Here is an 18176-nt window from a genome sequence, read left to right on the forward strand (position 1 = left end):
AACATCGTACAAAATCGTCTAAAATTTTGCGCTTGTATTTCTTATAGCTCTGCTTTTAAGTATCTTAATTTAATATGTACATATATTTTTTTTGTAATAACCCAAACAAACGTTGTAAACATTAAATGCATGCAACTAATATTATATAAATAAATAAAACGTTATCTAAAAGAAAAACAAAAAAGTCAAAATTTGCATGTGTTCATAAAAAACCCACTTAAATCTTAAAAACTAATAACTTTAAACATAAAAAATATCACAAAAATTAATACACGTTGATTTTTCAAATGTTAAGGAAATAAGAGTCAATTAAACATTGTTCTGATGCCTTATTTTCAAAAATATTTTGTTTTAAAAATTCTGTACTTCCAAATGCTGTACATAATCTAAAAAACAAAAATCTTTTTGGTAATATATAGATTTATTTACAGCACTTTGAAAACTGAATTTTGAACGTACAGAACTTTGTTCATACAGAATTTTGACATACATTACCCGTGTTTTGTTGGAAAATCTATCCATAGTATAGTAGGATTTTACTTAAATAACAAAAACAATATCCGTAGTATGAATACTACAAAAACAAATTAAAGTCGAATCTTACTACGGATGGGTTTTTGACATTTATACGAGTCTCGAATGGATCTTATGTGATTTCGTTCTCAAATGTTGGTACGATTGATATTGCATTCGTACCTCGATGGTAGTGTTCGTTGAGTTGTTGTGCATTTGGATTCATGTGTTTCCATTGGGGTAAAAATCATTCTGTTACTGTCCATATTATTTAGTTTTGTTAATGAAAATGGACTAACTGTGCTTATTTTGCAAGAGAAAACAATAGAAAAGATAATTAAGTTTTGCTATGTTTCCACCAAATTTTTATTAAAGATTAGATTAAAAAAATTCTTTTGGTGTTTCCACCGCACAAGAGGACTTAGAAATGATTCAGTTTGACAGCTCTTTCTAAAATGCAAATGGTGTTTGAATGTTTCTTATAAAGTCAATTGAGATAGTTTGATTCGTGTTAAACAATGAAGAACTGAATAGTTCAGCACCATATAAGAATATGCTACCTTCTCCATGTGCATTTGTTTTCTTTAATTTGGTTAAAACAAAACTACATTTTTTGTACACAAACATGCAAATAAACAGACCATAATGCATTATCTGTGAGACCAACTCCTCCACATAGGTTTTTCTACGCAAACTGTGACTCGACTCTGATTCACGATCGGAATCCAGGCGAATGAAGATCATTTCAAGTCCGCTTCAACACCACATGTTAATGTAGTAGTCTACAAACAAACCCCTTTTTATTTATGTCAAAGCTGCAATTGTTAAATGAACTTTTTTTTATAAAATCTGAATTTCCAGATGTTTTCTTACCATTTCTTTTTGAAAATTGTCTATTTTATTAGTTTTAGTTACTTTTTTTGCAGAAGTTAATTTTAACTTTTGATTTTCCCAAAACTTTCTTGTATTTGTATTTTTTTTATTATTATTCCGACAGATCTTCTTTCAGTTGTACCAATTTTTAAATACAAAAATATGGCTACTAACGAAGCGGTTTCTTAGGAATTTTCTACTATACTATTTATAGAATACCAAAAAAACACGAGTTTTATTTTAAATACGGAATAACGAACGAAAAAGTATTTCGACCAAAAAGCAAGTTAATTGTTTATTTGAAAAATAAAACTAAATTTTTCTAGTAGTAAAAATAATTAATATATTTCTTCAAGAGCTGAAAATACACATTTATAAATTTCCGAAAATGTTAAAGCCAAAAAAGTTAGGTGGCGCAACAGTCCGCAGAGAACCAGGGCCTAGTGACTTACAACTCTCAACCATTCCTGTGTGCGAGGAATTGCAGGGGTGGAGGGGTTAGGTTAGGTTAAAGAAGCTGTCCAAGATGGAAACGGACACACTTAGGCCAGTTTAATGGCCCGTTGTGATACCACATGAATCTTGAGGCTTCCGTCTAAGCCCAATGGAACCAGTTTAAATCCCTTCCGAAGCGCGAGAGGCTGATTATGCTGGTATGATCCAGATCGTTTAGATCGTGAAAGAAGAATTCTCCTAGGTAATTCTTGCGTTTTTGAGCCAGAGCAGGGCATATTCAGAAGAATGAAGAATTGTTTCTTCAAATTGCTTCTGCAAAAGTCATTTGAGAATACACCTAGTCATTTGGGGTGCTTTCTTATTAGACAGTGTCCGGTTATGACACCTATTAAGTTTATATGCGATCTGCTTAGAGATAGCAAGCACATTGAAAGTTTTAAATCTAGTGTTGGCCAAACGCGGAGGGGACCTACAGTTTATATGCCGAATCCGAACGGCTCATTTGGGAAAGTACTTTTTCGTGACAAGAATTACTCTTCGGAGAACTTGTCAATTCCCGCGAATAAAACTTTAGGTGGCACAGGCATGGATCAAACCCAAGGCCTTACCCATGACAGCCCAACGCACTAACCATCATGCCACGATTATTTAAATGACTTAAGTGTTTTAAATTGTTTAAATTTAAAGCCAAAAATGCTTGATTTTATTTTTATGTTACTTGAAAAAGATTTGATTAGATTTCTTTTCTTATTCAACAGGTAAAGTTTAAACGTGTTCAGAAGCACTGTTTTTGATAAAAGAGAATCAAATTTGAAATAAGTGGATGAATTGCTACGTACGAGTATTTAGAAAACTGCCAAACACTTGACAATAGGTTGATTAAAATATTGGGCCAGTGCCTTTAAAAAATCTTAAAACCACTGATAGGTTAAGTTCCAATTTATTGTTTTCATTTAAATTGTTAAATTTTCGAATTCAATAAATTGTTCAGGTTTATCAGTCGAAAATATAGTTTTCGACTAGCAAGACAGGATCAGCATCTTTGGTAGATTAAAAAAGTCTCTAACTATATACTTAAAAACGATATATTAGGCCCTACCAATAATACTTCAATATTTTGGAAAAATTCCAATACATGTTATGTAAGGATCACAATTAATGAACCATAAATGTTAAGTTTAATTTTTTGTATTTCAAACCAAAAAAGGTATATTGTTAGAAGACGACTTATATATTTGGGTAATAGCATGTGTCGTTTATTAATAAGAGTCCATAGGACAAAGGTCAATTTCACACAAATTTAAACCTGAATATCAAATTTGATTACTAGTAACGTCCATTTTCAAATTAAACTTAATGAAATTAGGTGCAACACAATTTAAGAAATTCACCCTAATCCTACTCCTACAATTACAAAATCAAGAAATAAATAATATGACCAATAACTAATTGTATATTATTAATTTTACTTTTCATCACTCCCAAAAGATATTAAAAACACGCGAATTTTTGTTTTATTTTATGTAATTTAATTTGTGGTTTTAATGTAACTTGAATGTACAATTTAAAAACTAGCTATTATAATGCAATCGCTATGATAGTCTTATAAATGTATTCGAATGTTACCAAAGCATTTCAATGGAGAAAGGACTATAAATATCCTTGAAAATAGTACCTACAAAAGTGAACATACGGACATAGATGTTTTTAATTGAAGTGAGGTTTAAAAATAAGAAATTAGATGCACTAGCTTTTGTATATTCACTAATTATTGTCCAAGAGTTTAAAAAAACTGTGTTTATAACAAAAACAGTATTTATATAAATTAAAACGTGCATATTTAGTTATGTGATGTACCTGTACAATCCTTTGAATGCATTCAAGTCATTTAAAATTTAGAGGCCACACCTGTAGGGACTCTTGAATATGTAATGCAATTAAGAAATACAGAACATTTAAGTCTTTTTGTTGTCCTTCAAGAACACATGTCAGAAACAAGAAGTACTCTTGTAAAAACAGAAAAAATAACTAAATTCAAGTAAAAATAAGTTATAACTCATATAAGAGCATTAAAGGTCACTATAATGTTTTTAAATATATACCTAACTATGTACAAATTTGGAACTTGACAATGTTTGAAGGACATATTTTTGATTACTTTTTCTTTCAATTGGTCTGATGATTAATGGTCTATAACGACGAGACAATAAGACATTTTTCAAATTTAGACACAAATAAACAAAGTGCACGAGTTGTTAACGTAAATAAAATTATACAGCAGTTTGTACATATTTGAAATGTTTAATGGTGTTTTTTGAACTTCATTGGCAAACATAAAAAATGTAAGCTTTTTTTTTGAGCTCCCGAAGTACAAACAAACTAACAAATATACAAATATAGCCCAACCTTTCATATGATGGGATCTGTTTTTATGAATATTGCAAAGAGTTTTGAAAACCACACTTAATTTAAAGATACACAGAGAGAAAGCATAAGTAATGAACAGAAAATACAATAATTTAAAATAATTCCCGTTTTATGGCTAAAAATAGCATTCGAATTTTAACACGAAATAAGAAAGTGTGAATACATCTGCGAATCAGCTTAGTTTTATAGATTTAATATTTCCTCTTGCTATAAAGTTTATGAAAACGCATAAAATGAAAGTGCACGACAAACAAAAGCTTCATCTACCCCACTTACAGTAAACCAGTATACAGCTATGGACTAAATAATAGCAACATTTCTTGCTTTTGAGTTAAACTAAACATGTACATATGTTGCAATACCATAAACTTAGCTTATAGATATTGCAATTAAGTTGGTCAAAATAATGGGAACTATAGAAGAAAAATCCCATATAATAGTCTTCAAAATTATGTCCCAAGTTATCTTGAGTGACGCCACATAGCAATAAAGTGCTAAAAACATTGCACTTAATAGAATATTGAAGTCATTTTAGTACTGCATACAAAAAACAAATCACAAATTTATATTTGTTAAAAATGGTTCCTTAACATTAACTTAAATTAGAGTCTAAAACTTATCCCATCAAAAAGTCGTATATTTTCACATGTTGCCTTTAACGACCGAAGCAAAGTGTATTGTAAATTTCTGATTTCAACGGAAAATAAATTTATATTTTTAAGTTAGACACATTCCATTGAGAGCAACCCTTCTAAAAAAAAAACAACTTTTTGAGAATCGTCACCAAAATATGTCACTCAACTCCTTACAAAAGTACCTGGGATACGACCCACACTGATAACTTCCCGTCCCTTCTGTCGATTTATTTTGCTTAAAAAGGTTTGTAGGTTTTCATGTTTTGTTAAAAAAGTTATCAGTTAAATTATTCTAAAATATTTAAAAATAACCAACAATATTTTGCATATGATGAAATAGTTTGATTTCAAAATCTATTTTTGGTAACGAGATTTTTTGTCATTAACGAATTTTTACCAATTTTTGTCGCGCTTCTTAAAAGCTTTTATTTCTTATATAAACAATTACAAATTGGATGAATGAAATAAATTTGAAGTCAATGTTTTTTATTAAACATCAATTTTTACCAATTTCGCGTATTATTTTTTTTTTAGATATTAATTTTGTATGAAAAAACTGACTGTTAGATTTTTATAAAACAATTACTGAATTTTATGTGAAATAAAATCTATTTTTACCAATTTTTATGAATTTTGTTTAATTTTTATTTTTTTGTAAAAGAAAGTGCCAATTCGATTGTTCTCAAAATTTTACTGAATGTTGAAAGCAATTAGTTAGTTTGAAGCCAAAATCTCAAAGTTTTGAAAAGATATTTATGTCGAAAATCAATTTGTAACAATGTAATAACTTTTGTAAATTTTGTTTGTAGGTTTTTAATTTTTTATAAGAAAAAAACTGTCGATTCGGGTTTTTTTTGCAAAATTTTATCAGATGTTAAAAACATTATTTTTCTCTGTACACAATTATTTTAGAGATCAAATCATTTTGTGTTCCTAAAATTTTCGACAAATATTTGGTTTCAGTTTTTTTGATTTATAAAAAAAAACCGTTAATTGGAATTTCTTTGCAAAAATATATTTGTATGATATCAGGTTACAGTATATAATATAAAATTTAATTCAAGTCTCTAGCGTTATTGGTTCGTGAGATATTTAGGGTTAACCTTTCACCTTTTTTTAAACTGATATAGTAAAAAAAAACACCTGCGCAGTTTTCTTCAGAGCCCTTTTTGCATCTTTCTGCATTATATTCTGTATAACAAAATTTATTTGAAATCGATATCTCTTCTTGTTCTTGAGCTATAGAACGACAAAAAAAACTTCGCGAACGTACATACACACGCATGCACAGACATCTTTCTAAAAATCTTTTATTTCGACTCTAGGGACCTTGAAACGTCGAGAAATGCCAAAATGTTCAATTCGACAAATCGGACCCATCACAAAAACTTCCTATGGGAAGTTAAAAATATATTTAACTCAATTGAATTCAAATAGGGATTTTTCAACGAAATATAATATGCATATAACCAATTACAAAAAATACCCCACAGACTTATATTCTATAAGCTTTCTACTCTTGGCTTTGAACCGATTTTGTTTGTTCTCTGAACACTCTCCTTCCATTTTCTTGCTACCTCTATCGTACCACAATGTACCCACATAGGCTCTCTCCTTTTTATCCTCACCATTAATTATATGGAGTTGATTTCTAAATACTCCCTTATTCTTCCTTCCCACAAAATGTGTAAGTTCATGACGTTAATGCATGATTCTTACCTTATTCAACTGGACCTCAACAGTTTCTCAGTCTGGAATAAAAAAACTGCTTAGATCTTAATATAAACAACTGTCAGTCAGTAACTTTTTTCACGAATGCAAGTAAAAATAAATAGTCGGCAATTTCTCCATATACAACACATTCATTTTGTTGAGGCTATTTGCGACTTTCGGCTCTTATGTTAACGAGAGCTTAGCTTCCGTGCTCATTAAGATAATCAGCCCTATCATGAATTCCATCGTAATCGAAAATTTTTACGAATCCCGAAAAACTGTATCATGAAATCCGTTCGTAATGCAAAATTGTATGAGATTTTCCACTACGAAAGGATTTCATGATACAGTTTTTCGGGATTCGTAAAAATTTCCGATTACGATGGAATTCATGATAGGGCTCAATATAATACTCAAAACCAACTCAGCAACGTTGGTTAAAAGAGTGCACGTTACCTGATCTCTCTACATCACCTTTGTTCGTCCCCTTCCCAGAAGTATATTCCCCTTATCAAGGCGTACATATTTCAAGAATTGAAAGCTGTCAGAGACTTTATTTTTGTCGATTTGCCCTAAGAGGCCTTCCTTGGTATGATCATCTCAACTTTCCTCCATATCAAGGCTTTAATTAGTTAATCTCAAGGCTCCAGAAGAACGTAGATCTACTATCTGGCTCTATTAACTGTCCATATCGTTTTAACTCCATCTTCCTTTACACTAACTCTCGTAATTTGAGAAATTTTCACCACCTTAACCTTCCCACCCATCGGACCTATTATAATTTAAATAAATCTAAAACTGCTTGCTTCGGAATGTCAATTTGAACGAAAATATTTTTATTTCAATTTAAGGACTTTTTGGTTAGACATTGTCTCCAAAACTGTCATCTTAAGTTTCTTGGTTTTAAAGTTAGATAAAGTTTTTTAATTTTTTACAATTAAAGAAATTCAATTAACTCACAGTTTTATCGAAATGTATTGTTTTTTTTAAGTTTAAATCAAATGTTCTTATTTTTAGCAAATGGATTCAAAAATCTTAACATCTAGTAAACCAATTAAAAAAAATTACAACAATATTTACCATAACTAGTAAATGATTAAATTTTAGATTTGTTGCCGCACACAAGAGCTTAAGGAATACTTTTAAGTTGTGTTCCTATTATTATGACCACAGCTGTACAGTACATTTGGTAGTTAATAGATCAAACACTATGTTTATCTTTACTAAGATTTCATGCGAATAATTTTTCAAGTGTACATACATTATACTGATAATGACTTCTTTTTCTCTAATAAACCAAAAACCCTTGCTTATAGGTTAGAACCATGCCAATTAAATGTAAAAAACCATTAAATTTAATGACGAACTCCTTGACTATTTATTCAACCACCTATCATATTGTTACAATTTTCATACTTCAATTACTCGTATTATAAAAATTGAAGTAGGAATTCCACGTTTCACCAGCTAAACAAACTCAAATAAAGTGTAGGTTCGCAAATGTCAACAAATTAATTAAGTTGATTGATACTTTATAAATAAATCCGAATATTTACACTATGGTCATTTCATTAGTTTTTGTGAGTTTATAGTTGCAGTCTCAGCCGTCATTGCTATCGCTGCTGGGCTTTGTCGTGCTAACGCCATCCATCTAAACTATACAAACATCAATCTATAATAGAATCAATTTCACTCTTCCACACCTCATTCTACTATGGGCTCCGATTACGCACTTAATGACTACCAGGAGTAGAGTTCATCTAGAGAGTTTCTAGTAGTAGTTTGAATCTACAAGCCTGAGGCATTGTATGCATAACGAACGTCTAGTTCATTGTAAACAAAAAATTGTCATGCACTACTACTAATTATATCCACTAATGATGTCCTCCTATTCAAGCAAATACTATTTTACCCAACTAATTGAATATATTCCCTCCTCAAAAATAAATATTTATCCTTTTTCAAATTCAGAAAGAAAAATATCTGTTTCTAGTATATTCTATTTCTTCTTCTATATTATATAATTTTGTATTATTATTCTGTTTGTTTACATTTAATGTGGCCTTGCCTCTAAAAACAGAATCAACATTGAGTATGAGTACCTGATGAAGGATGTCCTTTTCTTGTGCTATTCTATTCTGTAGTATTGTTTGCATTCGAGGAACACTTGGTGTTTTTTTTTTTTTGTTCTTTATAGTTTTTTAAAACAACACCCTCAAATACCACCTAGTTTTAGATGAAGGTAGAGATGGTAAAACGACGACGAAGGCGTCGTCGGTGGAGGTTGTCTAAAATAAAAAAGAAAATATAGTGACAAACAATAGAACAATAGAACAGATCCACATAGAAAAAAAAAAAACATTGAGAGGCAATGACGACAGGTTAAAACACCAAAAGGACGCCTACGATGACAAAACAGACAAGCTACACGCTTAAAATTCTAAAGCATCTGCCACACACCGACCGACAACACCTCCATCTCCACCTTCACCTCAATTGACACCGTCACCACTATTGGAATCATCAGGTGTGCTTTTTAAATATTGAATGAGCTTATCGATTATCGTCCATGATAATCTATTTATTAAAGGAAAGGTTCTTAATAATTGCAGTTTTTGTTGTTGTTCGAACTACATAGGCGATAGGTTTTAGACAACGTTTGTTGGCGTCCATCTTCGTTGTCGTCACATCGCCATATCGGCCGTTGGTCGACTTGATAAGCTGGTAGGATATGCACGCGATTTGTGTTTCTATTATGGAACCTAAGTAGTTTTAAATGCTAATAAATATTCAAAATAGCTCAGATTAACTACGTTACAAAAGGAATTAAAGTTCGAAGATTTAAAATATGTCACAGTTGTGAAGCCTTGGGATTTGCATTGTGAGTATTTTGAAAACTTTCCATTGAAGTAGGTTTCTCTAGAAGCTTCTGTGGGGTTTTTGAAATGTCCTTTTCTCCTTAATCTACCCATTTACCTGTGGCTTTTAATAGGATTGAGATTTCCTTTGGCTTTGAACGAGAACTTAAAATTTGATTAACGTAGATGGAACTAAGTACATACTATTTCCAAATTGAAACACTTTAACTTACATAAATTGTATGCAATGCATTTAAGTAGGTCCTACGAAAATACACGCACTTTGAATTATTTAAAAATTAAATCAGGCCATGAGAACCTTCACCACATTGTAATATGAGTTAGGTAAATATGTATAAAATAATTTATAGCTTCTACTTAATACTGTTTACTGGATTATTAATTCAAATCCAAACAAACATATTGTAGTTTAATTTATGTGTGTACAAAGATATGTACATATAATATCCTTGTTGAGTGTTTCGTGTCTAATAGCCGTTAGTTTCCTTTTTATCGGAAACACTTAATTGGTGTATTGTGATTTTATTCTGGTGTAACCATTAGATTATATTTGTTAATTATATAGCATCAACAAAACAAGAAGAAATTAGGTGGAAAATCAGATTTTTTAGCTACAGCAAAAAATTTGTTAAAAATAAATGAATTACATACAATTTGATGAATCAGCCAACTGCTAAACTTTTGATGGTATGTTTTCAAGTACTACCTTAATTAAGTACTGCGAAATACAGGAACAAATATGTTTACTAATCAATATTTTCTTGTCCTTTAATTCCTGCGTATGAGGTACTTTTAAATCGATAAATGAAAAAAAAAGCTGAAGTCCCCAAAGGCTCTGTTTCGCCACACTCTTCCCTACATATTTTTATAAATGACCTTTTATCTGTAACGTTTTTAGATTCCCATTCTTGTCTATCGGAGGTTAACTACCAATTGATAACATTATTGAATTTGGATCTTAACAACATTGTTCAATGGGGAATTAAATACTGAGTAAAATTAAATGGTTCGAAAACTTAATACTGTCGATAGTGCAAAAGCGTTACCGTTCACAATGATACAATTGTTATAAGTTCTTTGCTTTTTGCATCTCAGATCATATTTCGTAAATTGATCACATATTTGAACTCGCAAAAACTTGCTACTACCCTTTTCGATCTAGTTGCAATCTATAAAGTTTTTATAAGTCTGAATCACGTGTACAATTCTCATATTTGAGATGGTAACCCACTTGAGTGCCTTCAACTTTAATACCCTAAGCTCAAGAAATACTCATCAGTTTATCGTTAAGCCAAATTGTGTGCGTACTGTTTATTACAGATATTCTTTTTTTAGCCGCACTATACGAATGTAATGTTCTGATATTCCAAACCAATGTGAGTGTATTTAAAACCCCTAGAATGGGCCCTCAGTATCAGACACACACGGTAAATATTTAAAAAATACCAAGGGATACATTTTCGAAGGCAGCTAAAATCCAATTCTTAGGTCATTTTTAACAGGATATATTTCCTTGCATTTATTTCAAATCTATTAATTTTGAATGGTTTATTTTCCATTCTTTATCTCTCAAGGCTAAAATCCATGTAGTTTCTTATATCTGACAAAGCTGTGCACCACGGATGCCCGTATATTTAATTATTTCTTTGTTATGTCATTAATGTTAGTTATCGGCCTATAATAAATATATTGTTGTAAATATATATTTTCTTTTTCGTGACCTTTAAAACATACTCCTGCATTGCTAGTATTAAAAATCATAAACTTTTTGATTATTCGTAATAATAACTTTATTCTCTTTCTTTTCTCATTACAGATTTCCTCCTAAAAACCATTTGAAATGCTGCTCATTGTGCGTTTAAAAAGAAGAAAAAAACCGCACCTAGTTTTATCAGCAACAACCAGAAATAGACGACAGCACAAACGACGACACCTAACTCGCATAAATAATACTCACATTCCGATCCCAGCAGCAGCCAGAAGCACAACAAAATTTTCATCAGTAGTCGCAGTAGCAGTAGCAGTAGCATCAATCGCCGCTCGAAAAACACAAATTACAAAAACATTCAGACGCACAGCAACAGTAGTTAATCTAAATAATTCATAACCGCCACAATCTCCATAAAAAAACAACAACAAGACGAAAAGAAACAACAATAAGAATAGCATCAAACAAAAAGCCACAATTATCTGTGGGTGTGTTCGGAGGGCGGTCATGTTTGAGCGTCGTCGCCCAATCCTAGGACTATTGATTGGTTTGACCCTTTGTATATCAATATGGCGAATATCAGTGCAAGAGCCCGCAATGTATGCCACCGAATTCAGCTATGGCAACCAATTGGCATACGACGATCACCGTCCGTCTCCAACGGCCTTCGAGTCCAAGCAGCGTATTCAACCAGAACCACCAGAGGTCAACCATATTCATATTCAACATCGCACAAATCAGGGACGATACTCAGTCGAACCAGGTCACCAACAAAACCACCACCAACACCACCACACAACACCCCCTCTCAACTCTGACACAGTCAGTAGTAATAATTTAAGTTTAGTTAGTTTTACATCATCATCATCTTCGGCCACGGAGTCGCCGCCTTTTGACAATGAGTCATTGCCGGCGGACGACTTTACAACACTCATAGACTTTAAGGACTTTAAGTTTCTCATCAATCAGGCGCCATGCGGTCGCACAAACACCGCGTACTTCCTAATTCTCGTCCACTCAGCGCCAGCCAATGACGAAAAACGACAAGTTATTAGAGAAACATGGGGATCCGTTCAAAGTCCTCATATCCGTCTGTTGTTCCTGGTCGGAGCTGTTAATACCATTAAACTCCAACACCAACTGGACGTTGAGAACTCAAAATATGCAGACTTGATACAAGGAAACTTTGTAGACGATTACCGCAACATGACCTACAAACATGTCATGGCTCTGAAATGGTTCATCTATCTCTGTCCAAAAGCCAAGTTCTTGGTCAAAACAGACGACGATGTTTTTGTGAACACACTCCAATTGATCGAGTATGTGGATCTGCAACGCCAGCAACGTCCCATCCTGTCACCGTTCACTCCGCGTACCTATCAAGTACCTAGTAGTTCTGACACTAACACTAGTCATATATTGAATGTGCTTCAGTCGAAAAACTTCCTATTCTGCCAGCGACAAGCCGAAGCTAGAGTTAAACGAAGCTACCGCTCGAAGTGGCGGGTAAGTGGCAAAGAATACGCCGGTCGATATTATCCACCTTACTGCCCTGGCTATTCGATTGTCTATTCGCCGGATGTGGTCTTTCGATTGTACAAAGAAGCACAACGTTCGAAATACTTTTGGATCGATGATGTTCATATAACTGGCACTCTGGCCCAGAACTCGAACATCACGATTACGAGCTTTTTGCCATGGCGGATCCATCCGGCAGCCTATGGTGATATATTGAGTGGCAAGACTGATATCGGCCACTATTTGTTTTTGTTTGCATGGCCGAATATAAGCGAACAGCAAATTCGAGACTTGTGGGTGTTGACTTTTGGTCATTTCAATTCGACACGTGCAAATGGTGGCGTAGGTGCGTACAAATATGATTCCTTCAGGTAGTTTAGTTTATTTATATCTACAATATACGAGTATGACATAAAGTAATGTATTTTTTTTAGTTTTTATTTTTTATGTTTAAAAAGTTTTAAAATCTTTTGTCCCTGAAGGACATTTTTATTTGTTTTTATTTTTATTTTTATTATTATTTTTTTTTCTGTCTGCTGTGAATGTATTGTATTATATGTATGTATATATATTATGTATGTATTGTATATTCTAGAACAGTAAAGTAAAAAAATAAAGTATCATTTAGAAAACAAAAGAATCATGCTTATTTTCGTGACAACCAATCTAAAGTTTATTTCTTTTATCTTTTTTTGCACAAGGTGATAATTTCATGTAAGTCCATTTAAATTTTTAGTCTTTGGGTGTTTTAATTAAACGAAATAATGGTTACTCGTAATTTTCTTTAATTTTATTAAATTACATTTACGATAAGGCAGGCACTGTTATTCTAACAGATTTTGAAAAGTTTGCATCTTGGACCAATATGATGCACTTAAAATTATATTTGAAATCTCCAGAATGAGTATGAGATCAAACAAAACTGAATATCTGACTATAAGGACCATTTGGTTCTTAGAGAAAAGCTAGAACTTCCCAGCCAGAAACTAGAAGACAAAACCAATTCTACTCAGCTTTTAACTTTTCAAATATAGAAATATCAAAAGAAACCGTCTCACTCAAAGACTAAGAAATCATTCCATTTTATTTCCATTCCCCAAGAAAAAACCTACTTTTTTTTGAAAATCCTTTTATTTCTCATGCGGTTGTCACACAATATTATCAAAATTAAATATTTTTGACATTGTCAGTGGTATAAAATGTATAATCTATTGTTCCAACCTATCATCCCTCCCCCCCAAAAAAAGCTCAAGTAATTGACCTTACTTGAAAATGTAAGTAAAACTTAAAAAAGAAAAATTTACACTGAAACTTATGGAATGAATTGATGGGAAACAATTAAATTTAATGTCGTCTATGTACTTAAGTGTCAATAAATATGTAATATGGATATGTATAATCAATCATTATTAATAAAACAAAAAAAAAATAACATTTATTGTGATGTTGAATGTAAACTGAAATACTGAAAAAGTAAGAAATTAAAACTAAAAGAATGAAGTTATCATTGTTATAATAATTTTTATTTTTTATCATTACAATAAATTGCTAAGAAACGAATAATTAAAAAAGGCTTTTGCAGGAAAATTGAAGTTTAACAAAAAAGAAATAAAAATAACTTAAATATAGAGAAAAATAAAATGCCAAAGTATTTAAGTAAATAATTATCAATTGTACAAAGTGGCAGTTTTTGTTTGAAACATTTTTTTTAAGTTCAGCTAAATAAAAAAAATAAATTCTATTTTTATTACAGACTCATCAAACATTGACATAAAATTAAGTAAAACTTAAACAAAAAAAATCAAATAAACTTTATATTGTTATTAGATAAGAAAACATACCTAAAATATAACATTACTAACAAATTCTCCCCTCGTACCTACAAAGAAACAAACATAAATCAGAATCATCGTAAAATTGGATCAAATGTTCAAGTAAAGCAAAACAACAAAAACAAAACATATAATCATAGAATGATGTAGTAAAAAAAAGAAAAATAAATTCTATATATATTTAAAAATTGTTTATAAATGCAGGAAAAAATAAAAATATATAAATTAAAAATTGAAAGTTATAGACACTCAAAAGATGAACTTAATTTTTTTCTCAAACTCAAACTCAACAAAAACAAAAGCAAAGTTTTACAAAGCAAACAATTTATTTGAATTTCATGTACATTTCATCAAATTTAAAATTAAAATAAAACAAAGAAAACAAAATATGACAAAATTGTAGTTAAATTTTATATTTCTTAGAAATGTTACCAAATATTACCAATTAAATCCAATTTATAAACAAAAAGAAATAAATTTAAAATAAAAACAAGTGTAATGTGTAATGATAAACCCTTTGGACTGTAATTTAAAAAAAGAAAAATGAAATTTTGAAAGAAAGAATCCCTTGATAAATTTTAAGAAAGAATAATAAAATAAAGAAGCAAAATAAATATGTATATCGAAAGGTGTCGTTTTTATTTTTATTTGTTGGGAGAAACTTTTAATCTTTACTTAATTGTTTAGAATCACTATTCAAGTTGAAAAGGATTTGATTTACGGCCTTGGCCATCGTCGAAGAAGGGAACAAATTGATTTAATATTTATAAAAATTAATCAAAGTTTTGTTAATTGCGAATGATTTAGACTGTTGTAGACAACAAAACAATCTTTAATCGACGAAAGGATTTAAATTTTTTTAATTAAATAAGTTTTAAGAGGTCACTTTCAGAATGTATGAATTATCAAAGTTGTTAGTTGTCAAACGAAATACGGCTGCATATTTTTTCAATACACAAAATATGAAAGGATTTTTTCGTCGTTTAAATTTGTTTATAGCGGGCTGGGTTAGTTGCAATCTCCGAATGCTGTAGAAGTCCAATAACTTCAACATTTCCTTGGTATCAATGGTCAATTTAATGGAATGTTATCTCGACATTTACGATCCTACGATTGATGGAAATACCTTGGAGTAGTAAGTGTTGGAAACATCCCATCTAAATGTGTAACATTACCAGCAATATTTTTCGTCAAGGGTTTAGTGGAACTGTTAGTCCAGGTGTAGTAGGTACTTTTTGACCTTAACGGACTTTTTGATGGATTCTGTTCTGACACATTGCATAGCTGTGTAGTATACCGGAAAAGGTATACTTTGCATCATTTGAAGCCAAATTTATGCTATGTCTAAGCACAGGCATTTAAAGGTAACGGGACCCCCATTTTTCGGTTTCAAAAATAAAGTTGTTAAACAAATTTCGTTTTTTTTTCAGTTGAAAAACAGACATTAACGAAATTGGATAGCTTAACTACGCACAACGAATACAAATTGTTAAAAGCTACTACAAAAATGGTGATGCCACAGACACATATCGTGCTTTAAGAAGAGATTATGGTTTACCTAATCGTCCAACTAGGCAAGCAATTGGCAAAAATGTGAAGAAATGCGAAGAGTCTGGATTTGTTACAGATATTGTAATGCCTGTGCATTACGTTTGCTAGTACCGCTGCTGTAAGTGAAAGTGTTGTTTTAGGATTGTCTCAATGCACTTTATGGCGTATACTGCATTTGGTTCTACCCCTACATCCATATAAAATCCAGCTCACTAAAGGCAGCTGACCTTTTACAACGTCGTAGATACATCGAATAGGTGCTTTAACATCAGGCGGTGGAAGGCGATTTTTCAAGCTAAATTTGCCTCAACGACGAAGCTCATTTCTCACTCCGTGGGTATGTTAATAAACAACTATGTCGTATTTGGGGTTTTGAGAATTCTCAAGTAATTGAAGAGAGGCCAATACATCCACAAAAAGTCACTGTTTGTTGAGGTCCAGAGGTGTGATTGGACCTTTCTTCTTCGAAAACGACGATGCAACGACTGTCATCGTAATTTCAAAGCGTTATAATCAAATGATAAGAAAAGAATACGTGGTTACAACAAGATAGCCATATATCGAGTGAATATGGCTTTATTGCAATATACATTTCCTAGCCGCGTAATTCCTCGTCGTGGCGATATCAACTGGCCACCAAGATCATGCAATTTAACACCGCTGGACTTTTGTTTTTGACCATGTTTATGCAGACCTTAAACTCTTGAGAACTTAAAAACCAACATTCGTCAGGTTATGGCTGAGATACGGCCCAATAAAAAAGTGGTAAAATATGACCTCAAGAGAATCAATGCTTATAACAATTCGCGTGTTGGTCATTTAAAAGTTAAGTTTTTTTAAAGTTTAACACGTTCAAACTTTATAATAAAAAAGAAATATCATGAACAAAATATTTTATATGTGTTTCATTTACGTTTACTTTTTAAGTACGCAAAAGGGATAACCCTGGATTATAATTTACAATACTGATATAAGAAGTAAGTGGTTTCAACGACTTCCAGTAAACTTTTGGTTTGGTGTTTACGATACAAATCTAGTTCGTCGGCTATCTCAAAGTGCTGTAATGGAGTCCTTCACAGTGATTCAAGAAAAGGCAAAAACTCTCAAAGCTTTCGCGGATAAGACTTAATACGTGATATATGATACCAGGTAAAATAAATACATCCTTAAGAATACGTCTCCATTTTTATCAGTAATTTGGGAGTAGTAAACAATACCTCCACCAACGCCACCTTACTGGAGATTAGGCGAACAATTACCGTCTGCTTGTTCGGCTTAGCAAAATAAAAGTGGGCAGGTTTAGACGCCATAAGGGACTTGAAAGTAAAGTCTATTGCCTGTGATTGGCCAGCTCCCAAAAAATTACCTTCCAATTAAGGCAACTTTAATGGAAAGTTGACTAGAAAGTTAGTCTAGAAAAATCTCCCTAACTTTAAGTCGAGTCTGCTTCTATCAAAATGACAGTTGATCATGCTTTTTCACGCAACTGAAAGCGGAAAAGAAATAAGTTATATTTCTTTACAGTACAAAACACAAATCGTGATGGACTTATTGATTGCCTGGGGAGTGTTTTTTTGACAATAATGTCTTTGGTTGTTTTTGTACTATGAACATAAAGTAGTGGTTTGCGAACTAGTTCTGAATTTGAAATTCATGACACTTGAAAAACTAACTAGTTGCCTTCGTCAAAATGTACTTTCAAAGAATGAAGTTGACTGCAAATGAAGTCCCTTATGTTGTCTGAACCTGCCCAGTGTTTAAAACTGTTCACTCGAAACCCAAATTACCCACCTTACAAAACCCTCATACTGTCAGTGTTGCTATAATTTAACAACAAACAAAAAGTTTACCATGCGAAGCGCGTACAATAATTTGGCTGTTAGATTTTGATAATGACAAGTGATTCATTCCACTGTCTCCAATGAACCATAGAATAATAAATACTCTTTTGGAGGGTGCTTAGCTGAATAATTTTTTTTTAAATACAAAAACAATTTAAAGAAAAAATTGAATGCTCAGCTGAACAAAGCTTATCTATTTCAAACAAACATTTAATAAGCCTATAATAAGT

At 31.7% G+C, this 18176-nt stretch overlaps 1 protein-coding gene across 2 annotated transcripts in view; it reads left to right on the plus strand.

The window, feature by feature from the left end:
* The window catches only part of LOC129944408 (beta-1,3-galactosyltransferase 1), a 65223-nt gene extending 50542 nt beyond the window's left edge, over nucleotides 1-14681 (plus strand). For both annotated transcript variants that reach the window (XM_056053813.1, XM_056053812.1), the window contains exon 3: nucleotides 11313-14681. In XM_056053813.1, the coding sequence (XP_055909788.1) occupies nucleotides 11712-13097 (1386 nt within the window). In that variant the 5' untranslated portion in view covers nucleotides 11313-11711 and the 3' untranslated portion in view covers nucleotides 13098-14681. The remainder of the gene's footprint in view (nucleotides 1-11312) is intronic.
* The last annotated feature ends 3495 nt before the right edge of the window (nucleotides 14682-18176 follow it).

Source organism: Eupeodes corollae, chromosome 2 (genome assembly GCF_945859685.1).
Source record: "Eupeodes corollae chromosome 2, idEupCoro1.1, whole genome shotgun sequence".
Classification (NCBI taxonomy): Eukaryota; Metazoa; Arthropoda; class Insecta; order Diptera; family Syrphidae; genus Eupeodes; species Eupeodes corollae.